The sequence below is a fragment of the Ostrea edulis genome, chromosome 2 (assembly GCF_947568905.1).
Source record: "Ostrea edulis chromosome 2, xbOstEdul1.1, whole genome shotgun sequence".
Lineage (NCBI taxonomy): Eukaryota > Metazoa > Mollusca > Bivalvia > Ostreida > Ostreidae > Ostrea > Ostrea edulis.
The window spans coordinates 66,246,600-66,274,336 of record NC_079165.1 but is presented as its reverse complement, the minus strand read 5'-3'; the positions used below and the strand labels follow the sequence as shown (position 1 = coordinate 66,274,336).

General features: G+C 36.0%; 1 protein-coding gene and 1 long non-coding RNA gene across 3 annotated transcripts; one reads left to right on the top strand and one right to left on the bottom strand.

Moving 5' to 3' along the window:
* Window positions 1-6,563: 6,563 nt before the first annotated feature.
* LOC125681405 (leucine-rich repeat-containing protein 74A-like) lies at window positions 6,564-24,429 on the bottom strand. 2 transcript variants are annotated; one of them, XM_048921478.2, is made up of 15 exons: window positions 23,996-24,429; window positions 21,370-21,568; window positions 17,029-17,733; window positions 16,743-16,945; window positions 15,184-15,291; window positions 14,301-14,394; window positions 14,042-14,091; window positions 13,859-13,940; window positions 13,665-13,750; window positions 12,972-13,166; window positions 12,023-12,118; window positions 11,593-11,862; window positions 11,419-11,504; window positions 11,132-11,285; window positions 6,564-7,792 (listed from the first exon to the last, which is right to left on the bottom strand). In XM_048921478.2, the coding sequence occupies exons 2-15, from the start codon at window positions 21,521-21,523 to the stop codon at window positions 7,610-7,612; spliced, it is 2,466 nt and encodes an 821-aa protein (XP_048777435.2). In that variant the 5' UTR covers window positions 21,524-21,568; window positions 23,996-24,429; the 3' UTR covers window positions 6,564-7,609. The 2 variants fall into 2 exon arrangements, with proteins under 2 accessions (XP_048777435.2, XP_056012930.1); XM_056156955.1 differs by lacking the exons at window positions 21,370-21,568; window positions 23,996-24,429 and adding an exon at window positions 18,144-18,267.
* Window positions 14,291-26,913, top strand: LOC125681407 (uncharacterized). Its single transcript, XR_007372247.2, has 4 exons — window positions 14,291-14,414; window positions 15,389-15,482; window positions 15,716-15,859; window positions 26,674-26,913. It is a non-coding gene; the product is annotated as an uncharacterized LOC125681407 (long non-coding RNA).
* Window positions 26,914-27,737: the final 824 nt, after the last annotated feature.

Here is a 27,737-nt window from a genome sequence, read left to right as displayed (position 1 = left end):
TTGGAGGTAGTTGACTAGAATCACTTTTATATATAGCGAAAGGTAGCACAAAACCTCCTTGAAGAAGGGAATGTCTGTTTGCTGAGTTGAAGAGGAATTGAAACATACAGTTTACTGTTATTGCACCCACAGGCACCTGAAATATCGGTATTACTACCCCCCTTTTTTATTATATATATTTTTTTTTTGGTGGCAATAATTTCTCTGAAATGTGTGAATTCCCAGTCTATCTCATCCCTCTTTCGATTCATGTAATCGTTTCACGCTTTTTGTAAGCTTTAGAGATTGGCCTTCTACCGGTATAATAAAATACACTGTGTTATACTACTCAAAATTTGATAAGGATCACAGGTATTTTTCTGTTAAAAAAATTAATAACTGCATAACTGGCAATATTGTGTCCAAGTGAAATCAAAAACGTCTTCAACAAACTTGCACGTGCATTTCATGCCATGGGAAATGCGTTTCTCATCACAGTTTATGCTTTTGCTACCATTGCACAATTTTCACTCAGGCATCGGTGTCTGATTCTTTCTAAAATTTCAAACTCACTTGAGTGTTTACACTACGTTTATCAACACAATGCCCCCTCAACGTGTAAGGCGTCGCCTGACGACAGAACAACTGGGCAGGTGTATTGGAATGCTTGACGCTGGCTATTCACAACGTTGCAAATGCACTAAACGTCAGTCAGAGCGTTGTAAACAGGGCCTGGAACCGACAGCAAACTTTTGGTACAGCATCACACCGACATGGGGGTGGTCGTCAGAGGTCGACAACCCAACGCCAAGACCATTTTGTGGCTCTTCAGGCACGACGCCATCCCTTTTGGACAGCAACCAGCCTACGTAACGACCTCCTGAACGCCTCGGGGGTGAATGTGTCCACTCAGACGATACGGAATCGGCTTCACAATGCAGGTCTCAACTCGAGAAGGGCATGTGTTTGAGTCCCTCTGACTGTTCGACACCGGCGAGAGCGATTGGACTGGTCTGAAGATCATGTCACTTGGACACAGAACGATTGGGTTCAAGTTCTGTTAACCGATGAGTCCAGGTATTGTTTGGACTTTAAAGACAGGAGGCACCGAGTGTGGCGACGACAACGTGAACGTTTCCATGATGCCAACATCAGTGAACATGACCGTTATGGTGGTGGTTCCATCATGGTCTGGGGTGGAATCAGCAGGGATGGAATAACAGATATTCATGTCCTGGAGAGAGGAACAATGACGGGGGTGCGGTACCGGAATGAGATCCTCGATGTTTACGTCAGACCCTACGCTGGTGCTGTTGGCCGAGTTCATCCTGATGGATGATAACGCCCGTCCTCGTCGCACCAGGGTGGTGGAGCAGTACCTTCAGCAGGAGACAATTGTTTGTATGGACTGGCCAGCGCGCTCGCCGGACTTGAACCCGATTGAGCATGTATGGAACATGCTGCAGGTTGCCCTTTCACGCCGTAGAGCACAACCCACGACTTTGGCAGAGCTCGGAAACGCCCTCGTGGAAGAGTGGAACAACCTTCCCATTGGAAACATCCGGGTGCTTATTGACAGCATGGCTCGACGTTGTCAAACCGTCATTGATGCAAGGCGAGGCCATACCCGGTATTGGCACTTCATCGACTAAGTGTAATGATGGACTATCCCCCAAAACTGTAATTCTTTCTCTGGTTTGCTGTTACCTTTTGTAATGAAATGCCTTTTGGTGTTGTTATCAGATTTCAAGCATTCCGTATTGATAAAAGTTCATATCGTTCATGAATTTTCATTCATAACCTGAGTAAACACGTTTCTGAGTCAAATTTATGTCTATTGTTACGTTAGTGGTAAATTACACACATATAACCTAGTGATCCTTATCAAAGTTTGAGTAGTATATTATACCGATAGAAGGCCAATCTCTAAAGCTTACAAAAAGCGTGAAACGATTACATGAATCGAAAGAGGGATGAGATAGACTGGGAATTCACACACTTCAGAGAAATTATTGCCACCAAAAAAATTATCAAAAAAGAGGGGGGGGGGTAGTAATATCCATATTCAGGTGCCTGTGATTGCACATTCATTCGTAATTTTTGTGATTAGTTGAATTGAAAAGTGGGTAGCTGTTCACGAATTTCTGATCCAGCGAAATATCTTCAGTAAATAGTCATTGGGCACACACACACGCGTTCCAATTTCGTCATTAAATTAAACGTACACATAGTAGATACCTGCTTTTCATATAACTATAACCTGTGTGTCATATAACTATAACCTGTGTATCATATAACTGTATAACATGTGTGTCATATCACTATACCTGTGTATCATATAACTGTATAACATGTGTGTCATATCACTATACCTGTGTCATATAACTATAATCTGTGTCATATAACTATAACCTGTGTCATATAACTATAACCTGTGTATCATATAACTGTATAACATGTGTGTCATATAACTGTATAACCTGTGTATCATATAACTATAACCTGTGTGTCATATAACTGTATAACCTGTGTGTCATATAACTGTATAATCTATGTGTCATATAACTATAACCTGTGTGTCATATAACTATAACCTGTGTGTCATATCACTATAATCTGTGTGTCATATAACTGTAATCTGTGTGTCATATAACTATAACCTGTGTGTCATATAACTGTAACCTGTGTGTTATATAACTATAACCTGTGTGTCATATAACTATAACCTGTGTGTCATATAACTATAACCTGTGTGTCATATACATATAACTATAACCTGTGTCATATAACTATAACCTGTGTCATATGACTATAACCTGTGTGTCATATAACTATAACCTGTGTCATATGACTATAACCTGTGTGTCATATAACTATAACCTGTGTGTCATATAACTATAACCTGTGTCATATAACTATAACCTGTGTGTCATATAACTATAACCTGTGTGTCATATAACTATAACCTGTGTGTCATATAACTATAACCTGTGTTATATGACTATAACCTGTGTGTCATATCACTATAATCTGTGTCATATAACTATAACCTGTGTGTCATATAACTATAACCTGTGTCATATAACTATAACCTGTGTCATATGACTATAACCTGTGTGTCATATAACTATAACCTGTGTGTCATATAACTATAACCTGTGTCATATAAGATATACCCGGTATATGTGATTTTGTTATAACCTGGTATATACGACTTTGTTATACCCGGTATATATGATTTTGTTATAACCTGGTATATACTACTTTGTTATACACGGTATATACAACTTTGTTATACCCGGTATATATGATTTTGTTATACTCCAGATTATTATATTTTAAGTTATACTCAGTATATATGATTTTCTTATAACCCGGTATACGACATTGGTATACAGCATTATATGATTTTGTTCTACAGCCTGGTTTATAAGATTGTGTTATACACCAGTATAATGATTTTGTTATACCTCGGTTTATATGATTGTGTTATACACCAGTATAATGATTTTGTTATACCTCGGTTTATATGATTGTGTTATACACCAGTATAATGATTTTGTTATAACCCGGTATACGACATTGGTATACACCAGTATAATGATTTTGTTATACCTCGGTTTATATCATTTTGTCGTAACTCGGTATATATGACGTGGTTATACCCGGTATATATAATTTTGTTATTCACCACTATATATGGTTTTGTAACACCTAGAGGGTACCTCTTCGGAAATAAACCCCGGAGCCTATCATGAATGTCACTTACCTTAAGAATTAGTGGTAACTTTCCAGATAGTCATCCTAATCTATTTTCATTGCACATTTTGTGTTGAAAGGAACGTTATAGGATCTGTTTTATGTAACTATAGATTCTATATCACTATAAACTCAGCAGGGCTAAGGTTGTGACCAAACAGTCAACAAAACTTCAGATCAGGTAATTGTTTCACAAACACTCTACCTGGTTAAGTTCAATATACTTATAAAGCACCACGACAATTTTATAGTCATCTCATGCGGGTTTCACTTCCTCTGGACTGAAAGTTTATCATTTATTACTATAGTACTTTATTATCAGCCATTTAAATTCTAATTCCTCAGACACTACACTTTATTGGATTCCTAGCTCATGATGACGGACATCTATTTGCAAGTAGTATTATGGTGTTTATAATGTGGTAAACGCGTGAAAATTTTACAGGCTTCATGAAAATGATTCCAATGCTTCTTATTTTATCAGTGCTAATAACAGACAAGCTGCGGCGTGCTCAGGCACTTGGGGGCATGGGTCATGATCATTCCACTCCACCCCACCCTCACACACACCTTTTTTTCTGGGATTGACTTATTTTTTTCTATTCATGATTTGTAAATCTGCATTACAGATCATCTAAAACTGTTATTTTTCGTCTCTGTCACGTATGAATCACCGATAACGTGATTTTTACTAATATGTGACAGAGACGAAAAATATTCACATTTTTGTATGATCTGTAATACATATTTACAAAACATAAATAGGAAAAATAAGTCTATCCCAGATCAGAAAAATAATAAATGTGTGTGTGTGTGGGGGGGGGGGGGGGGGTGGTGGGGGTGGAATGATCGTGATCCATAACATAGGGGAGGGGGGGTTGCACATCTGTTAGTTGTTTTACGTCTCAATCGAGCATTTTTCACACATGCAGAGACGTCACCAGCTGTAGGTGAATTTGATCTTATGCATGGCGCTTACAGCCGAAATAGTGAGGGCTCTTTATCTTGCCAACGCCTACTATACTGTGACACGGGACCACCATGTTTTTTTAAAAGTCGTATCCGAGAGACACATGTCTTTCACTCACAGGCAATTGCATCTCTTGGGGTCGAATTTACTATATAAAGAATATACTCTTTCATAGTAAATTCGACCCCAAGCGATGCAATTGCCTGTGCTTTCACTTTAGTTACTGTTGGCTATAAACATCTTGCGTTTGACGTGGCGCCGGGTTGAACCTGAGCGTCCTTGATGCGAAGCGAGCGCCCTAACCAAGTGTTCATCGTCGATCTTTAACTCGGATATTTAAACTGAAAATGGATAGGAATCCAGAATTGTTTGTGCAATTAAAAATATCTCGTAGTGACCCTAACTATATACACGTTCATTTAACATTGAAAATCAAAAGGAACCTAAATCAGTATTCCTGCACTATAAGAAACGAATGAGATTGTGTTGAACTCACGAATTTCAATGTATGGGCAAGATGCTGTATCACCACTGAAACTTTGTTGAGGGGGTATAAAGCACTTTGATATATATAATTGTATAAAGAAAGCATGATCTTGGACGGTTGTAATATACATGTACATGTAAATAGGTGGTTGGTTTTCAAATATAAAATATTTATGTAAGAAAATGGGCATACTCTGGTCTAATTGTAAATCAATGAATCCAACAACTTTAAAGAAACAACTGAAAAAATATGAGAGATGATTTCCTACAATACTGTTTATGGATAGAGGAGAGGGTTGTCTGTCAGGTAAACTTACATCATATTTCTACATAAAAAGAAGTTTTGAAATTGAAAAATATTTATCTCTAAAAAGTTTTGAACAGAGAAATATTATATGTAGATTTAGAATAAGCGCACATAATCTAAGAATTGAAAGTGGAAGATATGAATAGATTACGAACACGGAGGGACAGAAAACCACCATTGAAAGAAATAACAGAATTTGTAGAATGTGCGACATGAATTAAGTGGAAGAATAGATTCATTCACCGATTGATTGAATGATTACGGGTCTACGCCGTTTTGACAATAGTTCACCATTTTACGGCAGTTCACTAACTGAAATATGTTTGGTTTTGAGTGTTGGAGTTTCCCCAACGGCCCCCACTGAGCCTACTCTTTTTCGAAAATCAGGGAAACGATAATTTGCGTTCACCGATTCAACGTCCCTTATAATTCATGTCTATCGCGTTTATATAAGGTTCACTTATGGAATGTCCCTTGTATAAACTTGATAAATATGGATTTTTTGAGGATACTTCTAAAAATGATTCTTTTCTAATTCACAGCTTAACAAAAAAGAAAAATTCTGTGAAATATGTCTAATGAGAATGATATGTTGCTTGTCATGCTAGTAAGACATTTTTCGATCAATATTTTCAAAATAAGAAATAGTGCATCATACAATCTTTAAAAAACCAAACAAATGTGAAAGAGCAATAATGTTAATACTGTAGTATAAGGGTACATATTCTTTTTTGTACGTATATCAATTACATATGTCTTATTAGTGTTTATTACAGATAATCCATATCTGCTATTATCTTCTGTAGTCAGCTTCTTTTTCTTTCCTTTTTATGTCGACATGTTGTGCTATCAATTATGACTTTCTTCTCATGTATGTTGCTCTTTACTTGAATGCCCTCAAGGTCCCTAATTGTATTCTATTGTATTCTAAAGCACTTTGAAAAATATTAATCAATGGAACTTGAAATATAAATTTTGACAATGCAAAACGTGTCAAGTGAATTTGCTATATACAATACATTATATGTACTGCATGTATATCTTGACTGAACACAAACAAAAAAAATTCTCTCTTTTTTATTATCAAATTCCAACAGCTAAATATAAACATAACAAATATATGATAGTTATTAAATGATACAAGAGGGTCATAGGCAACAACGCTCATCTTAGTCACCCTGGTCCTGCGGTTTTTGAGAAGACTTTTGAAAGATTGTGTACCCTCTTTGTTCCCACAAAAATTTTGAACACATACCATCTTGATTTTTTACCAGCTGCATCGCTTGCAATTTTCGGCGAAAAGTTCGGTTCAAAATAATAATTAGACCCCTACCATCTAGAAACAATTCTTTCAAGATTTTATATATATGTATCTCTCGCATCGTCATGATGAATTGGAAGTCAAGTCCATTTACCGGCGATAAACAACTTCATATATCGTCTACTGCTTCTCTAGTGCAAAAATTCGGTAAACGAAGGACGGCATGAAATACCTTGTGAATAGTTTACAGAAAGACTATATATATATATATATATATATATATATATATATATATAAATATATATATATATATATATATAAACATATATATATATATATATATATATATATACATACACGACAAGCACCTCTTGAAAACGGCAAGCACCTCTAACCTGAGGATGTGTACATATCAATGATTTATCAAGGTCCTGCAGTTCTTGAGAAGATTTTAAAAGATTTCCCCCCAATATATCCCAACTCTGATCCCCTACTGTGGCCCCACCGTGTGTCCCTGGAGGGCATGGTTTAAACAATTTGAATCTACACTCATTAAGGAAGCTTTCACATAAGTTGTGTCTTTTCTAGTCGAGTGGCTCTTGAGAAGATGCCATCGTATTTTCACTTTTTTAATTAGTTCCCTTTGTTAAGGACATGGCCCTTCATTTGAATAATCTTGAACCCCCTTTCCCTAAAAATGCTTTATGACAAGTTTTGGTTGAAATTAGTCCAGTGAATCTGGAAAAGAAGTAAAAATTTGAATTTTACAGACAGGCGAAGTACAAAAGGTGATCAGAAAAGATCCCTTAAGCTAACAGCTTAGGTGAGCTAAAATGAGAAATCAGTTTCATTCTCCTAAAACATTTCTAATGGTTTCTACTTTCTGTGATGCTGACGGGCTATCAATGGAATTTCGTCGCTGCTGATTGGTCGATTTCGTAGACTTTGCCTGTGATTCGGAGAGCCTTTTGGCTGCGCCAAGTTGCGTGAGTTGCACAGTGGAATATTTCTTCTGACTACGTTCTCTAGCCTACAAATGCAAGTCAAGACATGATATGGAAATCGCCATACAGAGACTTGAACATAAGGGTGCAAAGCAAAGGAAAAAAACAACCAATCAACCAACAAAACAAAGAAACAAAACATACATATAAAAATATAGAAAACGATGTGCATGGAATTAAATTCACCAAAGATTTGTTACTAAGCATTCATATCTGTATATCATGAAATCTTATGAATTCGAACTACGAGACATTTTCCAATTGATCTAAAACAGAGAGGTCTATGAAACACAGGCAGTTTAACCGATATACAAAAGATAATGTGAGATTACATAGATTAACGCTTAAAGGTGGACGATCATAAATCATTATCTAAGTCAATCCTATTAATTTACATAGGCTTTATGAAAAACTGAAAAAGTTCATTTTAGCAATGACAAATGCTTGGTTTATATCGATTTTAATAATTGTGTCTACTGGTTTCACTTCCTTCGACTTTGAGCGGCACCAAATCGTCGACACTAAGGAGGTCATCATATTATCTGATTATTCGCATACAGAAACATAATAAAAAGATTATAGGATTTACGCTAAATTCTTAGGTTAATATAAGCCGTAACGGCGTACACTATGGGGCGGACTCACAACTATCGGTTTCTGTGACAGTCACAGTAAGCTCATATCACCCATGGGGGCACTCATTCAAATTCTGCAACAAATTCAAAAACTGTGTACAAGCATTTAACTTTAAACATGTGCTAATATACAAATCCTGTATAAAGACATGTCCTAAAGCTGATGAAGTTTTGCTATAACGTTGTAAAGGGATTGTCGCTCTTTACGTAGAGACGAGCGAAAAATTTGCGTTTTGGTCGATGTATCGATAGGAGATGAGTAGTTATTGTTCTACGTCCTGTTGATTATATTTTCAAGTAATTCTAGAGTTTCAACCATAATAAAGGAAATTACCAGTAGTGTAAATATATTACCTACCTTGGTGTATATTAATGCATTGATTTTTATGTAAATTACGATATTGTAAATTGTTGGCTGTGCTTCAAAAGTTCAACTATAAATAGTTAACACTGAAAATGGATTATCAAAAACGTTTATTAACGATATATGTCCGGAGATGGGATTGAATATTTAATTTTGGTTGTCTTTAACCATTACTTGGCCATAACAATTGATATACATGTACAACTAGACAGATCCACAAATGAAGCCAAACAGGTCGCGGGAGCCAAGTCGTTAGGGTTTCGAAACCGAGAGGTCCGAGTTCGATTCTCGGTCCTAGCGTCACTGGGTTCGATTCTCGATCCCGAGTCAAACTTAAGACGTTGAACATACATGTAGGTAGTGACTGTTCCCTCGCCAAGCGTTCGGCATTAGAAGTGAAACTCGTGGGTCTTTCGAATATGACCTTAAGAACGGAGGTCCCGTGTCACTGTAGGCATTGACACGAGTATGAACCCTCACTGCTACATCCCTGAGCGCCAGCATACGTTTAATATCTGTGTACCGCAAATCTAATGTTCTTCTAAAGCTAGTGACACCTCTACATTAGTGAAAAATTCAGGAATGGAACGTAGAAGAGCAAACAAACAAACCCAATGAAGCCGAATGCGTATAGTGCAATACAGGTCATAATTAAAGATCAAATCATACTTGTTTTTTTATATCTCGTTTGTCTTGATGAAAGGTGAGGATAACGAACAGTGATCAATCTCATAACTCCTATAAGCAATACAAAATAGATAGTTGAGCAAACACGGACCCCTGGACACACCAGAGGTGGGATCAGGTGCCTAGGAGGAGTAAGCATCCTCTGTCGACCGGTCATACCCGTCGTGAGCCATATATCCTGATCAGGTAAACGGAGTTTTCCGTAGTGAAAATCAATGTGTCAAGAACGGCCTAACAATCGGTATGAAACATGTCAGATTATCCAAGGACAAGATCATCTGTGGTATATTATGGACATTGTATATGTGCTTGTACCATTGCACCATGTTAAAATGCAAGTCATGCAACAGCCTTCCCGTGAGGATTCGAGTTAGAATAGGTCCTCAGTACCCCTTGCTTGTCGTAAGAGGCGACTAAATGGGGCGGTCCATCTGATGATATCGCAAAACCGAGGTCTCGTGTCACATCAGGTGTGGCACGATAAAGAACCCCTGCTCAAAGGTCATAAGTGCCGAGCACATGCTTAAATTTTGCAGCCCTTTACTTGCAATGGTGACTTATCCATACGAGTGAAAAATTTTCGAGAGGGACGTTAAATAATAAAAAATCAATCATTCAACAGCCGCGGTAGTCCAGTGGTTGTGGTGCTCTAGAAATTTGCAACCTAGATACCCGAGGTTCGATCTCGTCAAACCCAAGATGTTAACATAGGTATAAACTCTTTCTTCGTAAAGCACCCGACATCAGAAGCAAACGTCACGGTCTGATATTACTTTAGAAACGGAGGTCCTGTGTCACGGAAACCGTTGCCATGATAAAGAAAACTGACTTTTACTACCTGAGCACAACGTCCATGTCAAAATTTGTGGTCCTGCGCCTACAGCGCACATATTAATAGAAATTTCTCGAGCGGTATGTAGAACAATACACAAACTTCATTCAGACAAGGGAATTCTGCTGAGCAGGTTCTAGACTGTGGCATTTAAATGTATTGTTTCCGTTACAATCAGACACTTTTGCTGTTTCTTGGGGGTACAGCTATCTATATCTATATAAGTACTGGAAGAAGACTTGTCATTATGAAAATTGTTAGAGTTGGAGTTCAGACAATATAGTGAGCAAACGTGATCACACAGTTCACGAAATATTGTGAATACCGTGACTATTAATTATGGGTATATGACGTCACACTCATCGCTTACGTATCATTAGTCGGTATTTTAGGTCATGTCGTAGACTTGTTGAACTTATTTTCCGCCTGAAAAAAAGCATGCAGACGTTCAATGTCACCATTCCTTCGTTAAATATACTAAATTATTTGTACTAACCATCCCTTTTCATATTGTGCAATTTGTCAATCGTGCGAAGATATGGGTAATAACCTGTAAAATATGGATCTAAATCTACATGATACATGCAATGTGCAATGCAGGTAAAGATGGTGCTGATATGATAACAGTGGAGGCATCTCACCGAGTGCTAAGTACTTTATTTCATCGAATAAATGCCTCAAAAGGTAAAGAACAAGAATCCAGTTAAAATATAATTGTGTATTTCAGGAAACAAGCAATATATCATTTTTGTCCATGCTGTGCAGAGAGTGCAGGTTTAGTCACTGTAAGGGTTCTATTTTTAGTCGTCACGTGATCTCGGCCTTGATTAATGCCTCGATTACTCGCCTTCTCTTTGTGAGACTTGTTGCGTTTTTCAACAATTTCTTTGAGTATTTTCCGTAAACTGACCAGCCCCTCATCCTCCTTCTTCTTCGATTTGGCTTTCGTTGTTCTTAATGTGATCTGTCGAGAAACTTCACGATGCACGGTCATAAACTCTCTGAAATTAACAACAAAAATCGCGTCATCAGCATTTTGAACATCAAAAATCGCATCAACATTTTGAACATCATTGACCCAAGAGTCTTTGAGAAAGTATTTGGGTAGCATATCATGTCTATAAATGTGTTTACTCTAAATCCACATAGCCGTCTTTCTTCAGGTCGACCTTTTCCATAACTATATCAAGGTGATGCTCCGTCAAGGGCAGACACAAATTCTGTAATTGAAATAGAAATGTTAAACTGTGTCCACTTTAAAATGACGTGGTTGTCATGCGCCTAAAACATTGAACAGTTATTATGTACCGCTACTCCTTCCCGGAAGTCACTTTTGCTTAGTCTCTCGCGGGAATTCGTATCAAGGTACTGGAAAAAGTCGATGAGTCGAAGATTGTCGATGCGCATATATTCGACTAGCACCATGACTGGATCAAACCGGTTAAGATCATGTGGATCATGCTGCTTTTCTTCCACCACATTTCCGGTACTGAGTAGCTCCCCGTGTGTTACCCGTGTTCCTTTCTTGTCGTATAGTTCTTTCATAAACAACACAAACTGCTCGTCCACTGAAATGTCCTGTAAGCAATGCACTTAAATAAATATACAAACTTTGTGGGGTCGAATACTATAGTATATCGCGACTATAATATACAAACTTTGTGGGGTCGAATGCTATAGTATATCGCGACTATAGTAAAACAAATGGATTTCCATAGAGAATGAATAGAATGCTTACATCAAGACACAGTCTTTGTAGTGGACTAACTTTAGACGATTGCACTGCTCTGACCACAGCCTTAGCGCCCTCTGTTGTTATAGGATTTCGGCCCATCTACGATGATTAAAACACATTGTACACTTCAAGAAAAACACACTGCACACTTCTAGGAAGAACACACCGCAGGCCTTAAGGTAATACGCGTCTTCCATCAAATCAAGAATTGAATAAAAAGAAAATCTGGATATGTTTATTTCACATTCACTTGCGATTCTCGGTAAACGTTTAAACAATGGTAGGGTTCACTTAAAAGTATATGTGCCGTATTAAACCGAATTTTGTTAGATGTAAAGAACCAGACCAAACAATTTCGACAAATTATGAACTGGTATTATAGGATAACTGGTCTACTCAATGTAAGGAGAAAATGATGATTTTCTAATGCATATTTATGAAGTAGTGACGTTTACGGTGGTGCGCAAGCGCGCGAGAAAACTATTATTTGAAACAGCATGGGAGTCACGGTATATATTCGTACTGAATGGTGATTTCATGCTAAACATAAAATTTAACTCCCCCTCCATTGCTCAAAGTGATTCTCTCTACCCTGTTTTCCGTCTGACTGTCTGTATCGTTAAATGTGTCCCGTCTACAGCCTGCATGTCGTATACGCTATCACGTTGTACTGTAGTTTCCGAGTGCAACGTCGCGTGATCATAATTATTTCGAAATGGGGCGTTCCTATCCGACTCGGAGAATACATAATTAAATAGAAAATTAGCTTGATTACCTTTTAATCCGATTGAATGACATTACATAATTTGCATAAAGTGTATAACTTATATAGCTTGATATAAAACACATGATTTTTATTCCTACGGTGATATCCAAAGAATACGACACATATAGCTTTAATATTTATCAAAGTTAAATAGAACTTTGTACACGATTACAGCTTTGCAGTTACCTCTAGAGACACGAGCGTTCTGTTTCTGACCAGACCATGGAGTAGAAACCTTAGGGACAACATGTCTATTCTGTTGGAAGTGATCACTAAGGATTTGAGGTAAACGTTTTTCGGTAGAGATGTTGCCAAGGCTATACATCCTTCTTTACCCAATCCATTCCACGAGACGTCCAGTGTTCGCAGACCTACATTTCCCTGTAATCAGTCATTTATAAACACGAGGCTGTTAGTTACATTTAAATGTTTGGATGTTGCTGAAGCTGGTAGGTATGCATACAAAAATTTTGAACACCTATTTAGTAAATGAATAAACAGATATTTAAATGAAAGGTAAAGATAACGAACATTGTTCAACCTCATAACTCCTATACGGAATATAAATTAAGAGTTTGGCAAACACGGACCCCTGGATATACCAGAGGTGGGATCAGGTGCCTAGGAGGAGTAAGCATCATATGTTGACCGGTCACATCCGCCGTGAGCCCTATATCCTGATTATGTAAACGGAGTAATCCGTAGTCCAAATCAGTGTGTAATGAACAGTCTAACAATTGGTATGAACACATCAGACAGCATTTGACCCAATGACAATTTGTTTTGGCAAACTAGATCTTTATAACGACCATAGAATTTTCGAATGAATAAAACTATTTTTGATTAGTAGAGTTTGTTTGATTAAAAATAACTACATACCGACAAACTTTTGCACAGTGCTGCTGCACTTTCCTTCCGAATATGGTTCCATTGTAAATCTAAAACCCTTAATGTAGTATTGTCCTCTAAAATTATTAAACAAAACATAAACAACATAACAGTGGTATACAAACACTGATTGAATGTAAGTGTAACAGTGCGTGTAATTCAGAGGAGTCGACTGTCATTCTTACCGAGGCATTTTGCGAGAGTGCAGCCTCCCTCGTAGCCTATTGCATTATGTCCCAAATATAATTCTTTCAAATTGCGAACTTTCTGGAATACAAACAATGAAATACAAGGATTCCGAGCACTTCGAATCATTAAAGCGGTTGTATTCGAAATAACTTAAAGAACACAAATATATAATTGCTTACCTCTATTAAAGAGTTAATTAAGTGCGTTTCAGTGTGCTGAATTTTATTTGCTGAAAGAAATATATATATATATATATATATCGATTATCAATACTATGAAATACACCAAATACACAATCACACAAATCAGATCAATACACGGTTATTATTGATAATTCTTTAAATAATGTTTGAGGTTGGTGCTTATGAAACAAGTGAGAAAATTATAAAGATGGACTTTTTAAATTGCCGATATCAACTTCCGAACATGCAGGCTTACATTCCAGTCTCAAGATCTCCAACGATTTATTCAGTGGCAGAGATTCGCTGAGGACGCGGAGGCCATCTTTACCTGGACATGTGCAATTGAGATTCTGTAACGATGTCATAAATAGTTAAGTCATTGTACCTCAGATTGTAAAGATTATTTGTACTGTAGTATATTACCCTTTAACAACTCAACATCCAAAACGAAACATTAAATACATTACTCATTGATGAAAAGAAATTTTGTATACTTTTGCCGCGTAATCAGAGCAATGTTAATGTTCGCCGCTTTGCTGCAGACATATAATAAACATTTAATACATGCAACGAAGCAGAGGTACACGGCGAACGATCACCAATACCTATCTGATAAATACGGTACACAAGACTGGGTTTTATTGTTGCTAGCAATTGATAACCCCCCAAATACAGCGGAGAGGCGATACTAAGAAGGCTAAAGAAAACATGGGGTAAGCGGATTATTCCCGTCGAGTTCGTCAGGTGCGACAGCGCATATAAATCGATGATGGGGATAATCTTGGTAATGTTGGATTAACACTGATTTATTTTAGTAATTTATTTTACCTTATACGGTACAATTTATAGACGTTATATAATCGGACCACTTACGTAACCACCTTCCCTTATTTATCTTTTTCTTAAGGATAGGGTACTTATCAGAACATTGCATACGGACCATTCGTTATGACACTATTATCTTTATTCTGAATAGTTTGACAAGGGAAAACAGCTTCAGTAGGTAATACATGAATCTACATTGTGGAACAGAAAACACATTGAGAACAACTTCAAAAATTAATCGAAGAAGGAAAAATTCACATCTCATTAAGGGGACAGATCAAAGAACCGCATTAGTTATCAAGTCTGGAACCTACCAGTTCTGTAATGTAATTATTGCGAGTCATCATCTCTGACAGGTACATGGTGCCCAGTGGACCTATATTGTTCTCTGAAACATCAAAGTCCACCACGCGGCTATCCATCTACAAAGATTCATCATGCAATGTGATGGCGAAGAAAATAAAATATGTCCTAATAAAGTAAGGCTACAAGTAATTAACCGTATCCTTATCTTTACAGTGCATCAGGACAACTGCATATTTAATATGCATCTGAGGGATAATTTAGATTTATTAGAGAAGAGATTCATGTACACACGCAATATGGAACTTTGGTAAGTAGAAGTGGGGGGTTGGTTAATTCCGGGAATTCAAAATTACTCGTAGATCAACAGTGAACTCTTGTACAGTGTAGCTGTATATTTTTGCTATTATGGTTGAAAGATTTGATATTTCTAAAACTTTCAAATTGTATTCTCATTTATTCATTGTGTTACTTTTGAAATTGTTGATAGAAACACAAAAGATTGCAAAACTTTTAATCAGAGTGTTTACTTTTATCTATAAGAGGGGACGTTTTGTGATCCAGAGGCGTGATGTCTGCAGGTGTCTGTCTGACCGATATCTGTCCCTGTGTGTTTTGTTCCATCATTGTGATTTTCGCACTGTTCATTCAACAATGATAAGATATGAAAATTGCCGAAGCACAAAGGTAGCAATGATTAACTCTCAGAATTTTTCAATAACTCAAGCCAAACGATACTTCTGTCAATAAATTACTTCCACTTAATCATGTTAAAGCACAACATCAATTAACCTTTTCTAACGTGCAAATGTGGTTGTCTCCTGTTGAGGACTTAGAAGGGAAGATACCATTCAGTTGATCGTTGTATCGCAGAAATCGACAAAACTGAAAACCTTCTTACATTGAAGTTTTCAATCTGAATTTGTTTTTGTTATTACTTTTCTCTTCACAATTAGTAAATGACATCCCTCAGATCGGTTACCTATGATCTATATCTTTTTAAGCTGACTATTTGCAAATGCGTTTCCCTGTCCATTGAAGTGTTTAAAAATGGCTTATCATAGTTTACCCCCTGCAACACGTGGTAACAACGATAATTTTTTATTTATTTTTCACCTAATCATTTTTAGATGTTTTATTATCCCTTCGCAACTCATTTCAAGAGAGGATACAATGTATATAGTAACGAGACCGTGTGTGTCTGTGTGTGTGTCTGTCTGTGTGTATGTTTGTAAAACTGATACTCTATATGCTGCATTTTTTGTTTGAGTTCGACCTCACATGGCTTTGTTATCACGATAGGGTGAACTCTACTGATTTTGGGGTCCAAATGTCAAGGTCACTAGGGGACTTAATAGAAAAGGCTTGTAGACACCCTAAAGACTATTTTTGCTCGATTGATTTTATATAGCTTTGCTATCATGAAAAGGACCCTATTCATTTTGGGATTAAAAGGTATAATGCCAAGGTCACTATGAGACTTGATAGAAAATAGATGTATTGCGAAGAAATGTCCCGCCTTAAGGCGTTCATATATTGTATATTTTCATAATATTTTGAAATAACTCACCACAAGGGATATGGCGATAGGTTTTACGCTTTTGGCACTCAGCATGACACTATTAAGGTTTACGTATCTCCCAGTACATTGTTTGACAAAATGACGTAATGGAACAACACCGCACATGACGCAAGCAATATGGTACATTTCACGTGTCTTTGTAATAATTCGGGGCGGTGGCTTGTAGGATTTCAAATCTACAAGTGCTGTTTCTGAAAGAAAAGAAAAATGACTCATATGACTTTGTGAAATACTCTATGTTGATCTTTTTGTGAACTGATTAATTTCTAATTACCTTCTCCTTCGTCAAAGTCGAATCCATTATTTGAATCCAACCTTTTAGGGCGCATGCGTAGAGAAGCAGTAGATTTCCGAGATGTGGAAGAATTAAATATATCTTTTGTAACGTCATCCTGAAGAATATCCGTGTTGACACTTCTGTCCGTTTCCGTTAATATACTTAATCTTCGGTCAGTGATGCTTCCATTAAAACTACTACCCTTCCTTGTCTCACTAACAGAATCATTAAAAAATACACTACTTTTTCTTCTTTCTGTTGGAACGTTTAGCTCATTTGAATTTAGGTCTAGAGATGGTATGCTTTCTTCAACTAAAGTTTCCAACTGGTTTCCATTTTGTGGCTTTTGATCATTTGTCGTTTTCACTTTCTTTTCGGCATTTGCCTTCTCTTCTGCAATTCGCCTTTCTTCTTTCCTTTTCTTGTACTGATCTAAAAACATTCTTTCCCTAGGATCTTCAAATCCTTTGGAGTTGAGTTTGTGTTCCATCATTTGAATAGCTATTTCACGAAATGACACTTTCTTTTGTCCAGTGTCCATACCGAGTTTTTGGAGAAACGTTTTCTCGCGTTCTCCCATTTTGAACACGATATAATCGGCGTCACCACCTCTATCTATCAAGTCGTACTCTGGCGCCATTTCACGGAAGCGCCCTGATCTAACGTAATCTCGAACTAGCTGCCATCTTATATGGACGAGCGCTAAAAAAGAGAGAAACCGATTGTGTCAATAAGAAACTGATAGTTTGTTTACAAATGAACAGTCTCCAAGCTCCCTTCCAGTGGAGTGTCAGTTTTTGGATGATTACAACAGGTATTTGTCATGGCTAAATTAAATATGCCGAGCACGTCATCTATATAAACTCCACCATATTTACACAGAATCAAACCGGCAGTGATTGCACGTGGAAAAGTACAACAAATCATAGCTCAATAATAAACAATTTAAATTTTAGCATTGAACAGTCCCCGTGAACACAATGTATCAACTACTTGATTTTCTTACCGAAGCAACCATGATTGCTGGCGACATATGTCACTGTGCGGGATCCCAATACCCTCTTATATTTTTATCTCTACCTGTCGATCCTGTTCTATTATATATCTTTTACCTTTGATTGTCATGTGTACATCGGAAGGACTTTGCAGAGTGGTAAATATTTCACCGATCTACTCTTAATATGGTCTACCCCTAGAACCCCAGAGACGCAACATTGCACCAACTCTAGCGGATTACAGAGACAGCGCTATGTTCACAGTTAGGGGTGGTTTCAAATGGTCTGACGAACATTGTAGGAATACTCATAATAACGTGCACGTTTTGTTTCAGTTATTGTTGAAACCTACATTTAAAAGTTGAGAAGTAATTAGAATATACCTGTATGGATCCACGTACTACTATGTCATTACATCGATGTGGAATACAAACATTTTCAATACATATACATGTAAATCGTAAACGAAAATTTGAAGAAGAAAAAAAATCATTATTCCAAATATTTCAATCCCATTTATTAACATTTTCTACAATGTATATTCATGTATGCATTTAGTTACGTTTATAACTGTTAATCAAGCACACACAATTACTTTATTCAAGTTTTAGTAAATAAATCATTTATATAATTTTTCTCGGGATATTAGAATATATCGAAAGGAGAAAACAGTCCACCTACCTGTGGTTACGACAAGTACAATATTTCATCACTCGATTGAAATCTTGTAATAGAACGGAACATGATCAGAATCTCTTTAAACTTGATTTACAAACACATCTCCACCTAGTATGGGGACCCACGTGGCTTTTTAAAAGTTACAGAAAGTGATCTTTGTTTGTAAACCCTGTCAACGTTGGGATTGATTTTGTTTTTAGATATTTAATAAAGACATTCCATCAGACTTTGGATATAAAACATCCATGTCTACAAATGTTACCACGCATATTGATCTCTCTCGTCAAAATCGGACCACAATGTCGGTGAAAATTATTTTCCCAAAATTAAACTGTTGTTGCAATGCCAATTTAGTCTTTTAATGTTGGGAATAAAACGTTTTGTTTGGATGCTTCTATTGACTTTTAATTTCGTCTCTAATTATATTCGTCGCCAAGCGTGGATACTTTTCTCCGATGTATTGAAATGTAATTTGTGAATGTTTCAAAATCATGAAATGGGACTTTTAATCGAATTTCAATTAAACGTGATTTTGTAAATCGTTTGCCTTTTAAAGTAGTCGATGAAAGCACAATTTAAAGCAGCAAGGGGCTCGGTGATTTTTGGCCACCTGATCGGGAAAAGTCATCACGATGGTCTTTACGTGTCAATATTGACTTGTCTGTAAATTAAGAACTTTAGTTGATTTTCATCAATGAAATAAAGGTTAAGTGAGACCCCCTTAATAAATCTGTTTACAAACACCATACATAAGTTTCATTTACCAAGTCAGGATTTCAGAGATTCATGTTTCACATCTTTACATAGAAATTTTAAATAAATATACGGTGATGGAATGATTTGGAAAAGAAGCGAAAGCAAGCAAAATCTGATTGTTTAACAACCACTTAGATTTGAATTCACCCCTACAAGCTTTACAGAGAAGGAATTTCCAACAGATACCCGTATACAACAAACAAACAGGTGACAAAATGATTTTAATGCTGAAGTGGCAAAGGACGTTCTGTGCTAGGTCTTTTGAATTTTATATGAATATGGACTAAAGTATAATTTATTCAGTTGCGCTTCCCTCTGTTGAAAAATGGGTGGTTGATGTTACACTTCACTAAGAAAAAGTTGTCGATTGAATAAATAATAGCTTTTATGTTTAAAAGAAATGCACATATTGCATCGCTAAAGAAACGTATCCATTTACGATGTTACGGCTATTAATTTTACAAATTACTCATGGATTCTTGTATTACACAAGGAAGTTTCGCAGGCAATCGTTACTGCATGTAGAAATAAATGAAATTCGATAAAGTGTGCATATCATAATAAATGAATGCAATGGAATTAAAATAACAGGTGAAATGAAGAAATACATAGAATTTTAAATGTTTCACCTTCTTGGGTGCGAGCATGCCATGGACAAGACAACCCAGAAGTGTGTAGAAGAGTTTAGTGTTTAAACAGTCGTCTACATTTTCGCTTCATTACCAACATTCTAGTTTATTGTACATATTGATTGTAGTACGTGCGAAATAAATTAGAGTGGTATACTGTTTGAACAATTTTATGAGTATTGCGCACTAGTACTCTTGTGTGGGAAAGTAGAATTCAATAGAATAAACAGGGAGCATGCCCAATGCAGTTGTCATTCATCTCCAATATCAACAGGAAATCGAGGGGGGGGGGGGGGGGCATTTTCGATGTGTTTAATTAACAACCTGATGAAGAAAAGCTCAATTCCATTTATAATAGTATATACATGTACTATCGCATCAGTTTGATGTTTTAAAAAAATAGTTATTCCAGTTTCATGTGACATTGGGTTAGATTTTATTGTATTCAATGGTAAGCAATCGATGAGTTGAACAAAACACACCGGAACTCATTTCATAGAATACACATGGTCTAAACTGGTTCTCTGTCCTTGAATTTAATTACTCTTTCAAACGATCGAAATCAAGAGCTACGAAACATACCAATAATTCTTTCTCTATTTTTAGAAATCAGACCAACTCAATGATTATTTTTGGAAAAGACATTCGTTCATAAAGATTGATTTTCAAAAGCATATCAAAACTTCATTCATTTCGAAAGAGCGTGGCGCATGCGCATATTCTTTAATAGGACAGCGTTGTATTATAAATTAGACACGAAATGGGATTTTTCACTTATGGTTTGTTAAATTGTTGTAAATAATGTACACGTAATATCCACGATGATTTCAAAATTTCAATTATTTAGCTTTGACTTCTTAGTGTGCTCTTGAATGAGACCAAATAGAGTACACCCTTCTACACCCGATCGTCATTGTTATTGACAAAACCAGAAACAGTAAAAGCCATACAATGATATACTTGGGTTCTTTTTAGATACTATACATTATATTTTGCAAGAAAAACTCTTAATGTGGTCCCGAGGGGTTCCGGTTTAGAATAGGTCCTCAATACGCTTTGCTTGAAAGAGGGGATCATTTGGGGCGGTCCTGCGGATGAGACCGCACAAATCGAAGTCCCATATCACAGCAGATGTGGGGCATTAAAGATCCCTCCCTGCTCTTAGACTGTAAGCACCGAGCATAGGTATAAACTTTGAAGCCCTTCACTAGAAATGATGACATCTCCATATGAGTAAAAAATTCTCGAGCGGGACGTTAAACAATATTTAATCTACCAACCTTTAATTGTGGACTTCCGACGTCGCTTGGAGGCCGCCCTCTCTAACGGAGTGAGGTCCTTCGCCTCAGAGTGCCTCCTCATCGTTCTATCCTTTATTGCCATCTCCGTAAAATTCACAGTTCTCTCCCTCTTCATAATTCTCAAATCTGTCATAGAATTGCCCGTAGTTTGTTACACACTAGATGATTCTACTGCCATCTGCAATTATACACATACAACAATTTCTAGGCCATATTATGGTTGGTCGATTACGTAATGTGTCCGCTGTCAGTTGGTATTGTTATCGCAATGTCAGAAGTTAACTTGGTGTTGTGTTATTGTTTTATTTGAAGAAACACCCATCATATCTCAGATTTTATACGCTTTTTATCTCGTCCGTACTCGGAGTCACTTTTGAATAACTTTCCGGAGGAATAATTACAGTGATATGGACAATCTTTCTTCTGAAATCCTCATTCCGATATTGTTTGACTGAATCACAGACGTCATTGGTTACTGTACCAACGAAACATGCTTCTTTTATATATTTGGTCAGAATTACTACTGAGATATTGACCTTCAGTCAGATTTATCTAAATATTGATACGGATGTATTGGCTTGTCTTTACATTTTTTAATTGAATATACCGGTATTTATAATTTTGTCAGCATTAAAACAAAATACATTTATATGTATCATTGAAAGAAATGTGGTCTACATGTATTTCTACGATTCAGGCCTATCAACTGTCAAGAAAATAATTCTTAATTTTAAAACATGTCACCCGCAACACGAACACCTCGTTCCAACTGACAGTCGGTATCGACCAAAACCCTTTTATCTGTATGTTATGCAAACGATATCTTTTCATTTTGTCATTTCTGTACAACTTAAACATTTACTTGCATGTCTCCCGATCAAGCCAGAGCCCATGGAGGAGTCTCCGAAGACCCGGGTTCAAAAATAATCTACTTTTGATGAGTAGCCAAAGCCTAGTGGGACATTTCTTATCATAGATTTAAGCATCTTGGTATGACAAATCTTGCTGTATAAGCCTCGTTGAGGATTGTGTTGGTAACGGAATACCCAGCTTACAGGGAGATTTTTCTTGCATATAAAATAGATATGACGGTTAGGCTAGTTTAAACAAAAACCCAGATCTCCGATTACGGAAATTTAAAATGAGCTCAACTTTTTAATTCCGGAAGCTTTTATTGGTTTGACACTTGATTAATGGTTTTATCATAGGACAGAGGGATATAATGCATAGCCATAATAAGTTCAGTACAATTAATTGGGTGATACATGTACATGTACTTCGTTTTTCTTTATCAACACGACCACCACCAAATGCAAGTGGAGAACGGAAAAACGAATTTGATAAGATATGTATACACTTAATAAAAAGGTGATGTGGAAATAATTATTAAGTAACCAGTTATCAGACACGATAGTTAAGGACAATTAATCAATATGAAATTTTATCCAATACATACTTGTATTAGTAATTTAATACTCTTCATCATTATTGTTCAGAGTTCTCTTAATATGTTTAGTGTCGCCTTGAATGCGTTTTCGATAACAAATCGGTTACATTTTATACATCCATGCTTTTTGAACAGTATTGCAAGTCAGTTTCACTGTTAAAAGAATTTATATTTACAATTTTGTGCAAAGAAATAAGACCCCCCCCCCCCTAATACGGAAGTTCCGAGTTCCCCAAGAGTTATTTCCCTTTGCTGAACTCTTCCGTAAATCCAGAGTTTCTGAGACCATCCTATCTCAGGGAAAAGGCAACTTTAGTGAGTTTATGAGTATTGGATAACAAAATGGCTCAAACAAATATTGTTAATTGCCATCTTTCTTTGATAAAAGAGTCACTCATGTAGAAGAGGAAACGAATAATGATTCAATAGCCAATTTAATGATCTTATTCAAACAAATTATGCTTGATATGGCCAGAATATGCATACCAGTGATTGATATAAACAAAAGTTACGCTTTTATTACATTAATCGTACGTAATCGTTATGTACAATGCCAGTCTACGATATAATATATACATTGTGTACCCACCATAAGTCATAAAATGCGAAAGAGTTCGACAAAGGGAAATAACTTTTAAGTAACTCGGAACTTGCGTATTTTGGTAATTCGCAGTTTGTTTTTGTTGTTCATGTACATTACATACATGTATGAAAGTATATCATTGTGTGAATTTGTCATTTATTATTAAATTAACAAATGACTAGAAACTAAAATTGCATTACAAAATCGTACATAACAATCAATTGGCTGGGCTTAAATTAGAAAATTGACTAATAACTACAAATTGACGAGTTAGAGTTTAAAACAGGCTGACTAGTCACGTGACACAATAAAAGATTACAAAGGCTAAAAACACGGAATATATATAGCAAAAACATGGTGCATTTATCTAATGTATATGTGGGATTGCATTTTACAACGGTTGAAAAATAACACCATTTACCTTATCAAAGTGTCATTAGACGCAAATTAAACTAATTAGTCTAACCACAATCTAGATTCCTGTTTTATATTTCCAATTGATGAACTTTACTATTTTCTTTCACTACGGTTTGTATTGTTCTTTTGTATTTTTCAGTTTAATAAACGTAGTTTACCTGTTTGATTAATACGATTCCTCCACTAAATTATCCAGCATACGGCGGGTTATATCAAAACACTGTCCACTCCTATATTATTCATATTCTTCCTGAAGAATTCCAATCAATCAATCAGTCGAAATAAGTTTCAGAATAATAAAGAGTGCGTCTCAATCGGGGGTTGGACAGTAACATTCATATTTAAACACATAGAGACCTACACAAACAACTTATTACTTTTCCAGAAACTTCTTATAATCTATTTACATTGTAAACTTAAACAAAACTAATCCACCTGCTTTAAAGCTTTTACGATTAAAAATTTAAAATAATGTGTTTCATAGTTAATCCTCGCCCGACACTAATGACCTTCCCTGTACAACCTGTATAATTACTGAAATGAGTACTTAAAATAAGTCATTGTTAAATTCCACATGTCAGGGAATGTGATGATTCATGTGGTTGTCGACGAAGCAAAATATACAACTAATAAACTGACTGACATATTTTTTTCCAGTGTTTTATTAAATTATTGTTTTAATATAGCGTCAGTTGTACATGTATATCTGGTGGTGTCTCCGTAAGATAAAGGGGGGGGGGGTGACAGCGGCGATTTATTACAGCACCAGAGATGTTTAGGGTGTCAATTTGTTGTAATCCCTGACACCAATAATTATTTGCACTATTCTTCAAATTTTTGCTCCTATCTTCAGGTATGGCCAGTCACGTCTTTTGTAGAATAGGTTCGACCGAATTGTTCCAATCTGTTAATCAAATATTCCTATCTCAGTTGCACCTGTCTTTAAATCAATTGAAAACTTGTCCCTCATATGATTGGAAGATTCAGTTGTGTCAATAATTCATTTTAAGACTGCTTTAAGGAGGCAACTTGATTAAAGATGAATATTTTGGGTAGATATATGTGACTAAATGAATGGTACGAAATATTAATTACAGTGCCGAGATCCGTCCACCGAAAACCCATTATAATAATTACATTTATGTCTCCTCCTTAGCTAAACACGACAGAAGATTACAATGATGTTGAAAATATAATTTATTGATCGGGTACACTTTGATCAACAATCCAGTCAAGTATAATAGAAAGAAATATAAAAGATAACATGAATATAAAAATGTACTTAAAACCACATGTAAGTGTCTAATACAAAAAGGTACTCTGATCAACAATCAAGACATGTAGGATAGGAACAACTATAGAATATCACATGGCTACTAAAATGTACCTAAAACTACAGGCAACAATCTAGTACCAAATTGTATGAACATACGAACACACAGCAGAAATCGTGTAATTGTAAAAGAGTACAAATGTACACACTGGATATAACTTAATAAATTGAAGGAACTTTACACTTCCATTGTAGAAAAAACTTGTGACAGTGTGACAATGCGAAATACCACCTATCAAATACTCATATATCACAGGGATTAAAAGGAAAATAAAGGTAACATGTATATATGTGACTAGCCAATAAAAATATCATAAAAGCATGTGCAAAGGTGAGGTCATCACCCACATGTAGGTCATGATCTTTAAAACTACCCCACATACAGTGTAATTATATCTATAAAGTTGCAATTAAACAAAAGATAGCCGTAATAATGCGATTGAAAGGCGTTATCTAGCGCGAACCGTAATTGATTTCAAGGCGTAATAACGTGAAAGTAAGGCGTACTAACGTGAAAGAATGCGTATTAACGTGAAAGTAAGGCGTACGAACGGGGAAAAAGGCGTACTAACTGGAAAGAAAGGCGTACTAACGTGAAAGAATGCGTATTAACGTGAAAGTAAGGCGTACGAACGGGGAAAAAGGCGTACTAACTGGAAAGAAAGGCGTACTAACGTGAAAGAATATAGGCCTATATTACGATCACTGATATGTAACAGTTATCCCTCTTACCAAAGGGACAGCATATCTTAAAAAGCGTAATTCTCTAACAACATAAGGATGACGGGCTTCAACACAAATTCTAATAAAAACCTTCTTGTGTAGTGCACAGGGGTTGGTACCATGTAAGGTTTGACTCGAGTACAACTCCAAAACGTACATAAAGTAGTGGCGGATATCCCGTCCCCTAAAATTATTTTCAAATTTAAGGTAATTCGTGGTCTCTTATTTAGCAAAATGTAAACGATAGAAGAAGCAATAATTTCTCCCACTCTCTGAGATATAAATGACAGAATCTTTTCATTTATTTAATTACTTTTATTTGGAGAGCTTGCATTCTTCCTTCTAACCCGTAAAATTTGCGTAATTTTATTAATTTCACTTTATCAAAAATGACAGAAAATAGTAAAAATGACTGCATAGGAGACATAGTTCTAGCCCTATAAGCTGCAAGGTGTTTTATAAGCTTCTCGTCAATAGAGATCTAGATTTCAATCATATTTAAATATAACGTTAGACAAGCAGTATTCATTGAAATCGTCTGAGAAAATTACATACCACACATCTACTAAACTTTGTGTGGGCTGGTCTCAAACCATTGCATGTAAGATTCAATAGCATATCGTAGAAATTTTGTTTACAAATTGTTCAAAAATGATGATGGAATCATTTAAGACCAGTTTTCAGTTTTACAGTATATAAACCTAGCATATGATTGATACAATACAGTGAAATTTAACAAGGAATCTCATTCTTTAAATAATGTTTGCCTTTTATTTACAGATAACTATAAAGATGATGTTGCACGGGGGTGAGGGGTGGCCGCCATTATGTAACTATATATATCACATTGTATGATACTACAGCAGTGTCAAGTTGAAATGTTTAGCGCACATGCGCCAAGGAATAAAATGAGCTTTTTTGATCACTTGTCATTTGTCTATCCGTTTCTAACTGTTCATATCGATTCCATCTACTGGGCATATTTTCACCAAACCTTAGGTAAGAGTTGTCCAAGTTTATGTTCAGATGGTCCATGTGTGTTTTGTCAAAATTATGTCATGTTTTGTCTTGCTTAATAGAATTGTCGTAAACAGAAATTAAATCATAAATAGTGTGTGTTTATAAGAGTGTATTAGAGATAATGGGGTATGAATTTCGGACATAGCAGGAGATTGGTCATGTGGTCACTCTACCTGTTACTTGGCTATGTATTTGAAATAGATGTAGAAATATAAACAAGGGTGACCTAAGGTCATCCACACACTGAAATATCGGTTATTGTAGGACAACTTATTATTTGAAATGATACAATATTTCCCTGGACACTTCGCTAAAGGGGCATTAGCTGTGAAAGTGGTGGAAACCTTTTTTCTCAAAATCTCTCAATTGCATATATAGGAATAATTATATTAATGACTAATAGAAACATTTATTTTGTACAAAAACAAGAGAAACCTAATAAAATTGCGGTAGATAACTGCTTTCAATGTAAAGAAATATGTAAGGAAGAATTGTTGTCTTCAAAGACAATAGTTATCTAATCACCAAAATTACATATTCCTGTGTTTGCTTTGAGGTTAAAAGGTGTTTGAAATAATTGTAAAATGCTGGTGTTATTACTGAAATATAGAAGATGGGTCAATTTTCATTGAATTCAAATTTTGGTGACAAAATGACAGCTAATGCCCCTTTAAATCAAGTGACCATACACTGAAATGTCGGTTACCCCAAGACACCTTTCTATTATTTGAAATTATAAGTTTCCACAATTTTAAAATATTAAATTTTGCCTTTTTCTAAATCTATTTTATATTTAGTAACCCAAGGGTGAGCTTTGTTTACCA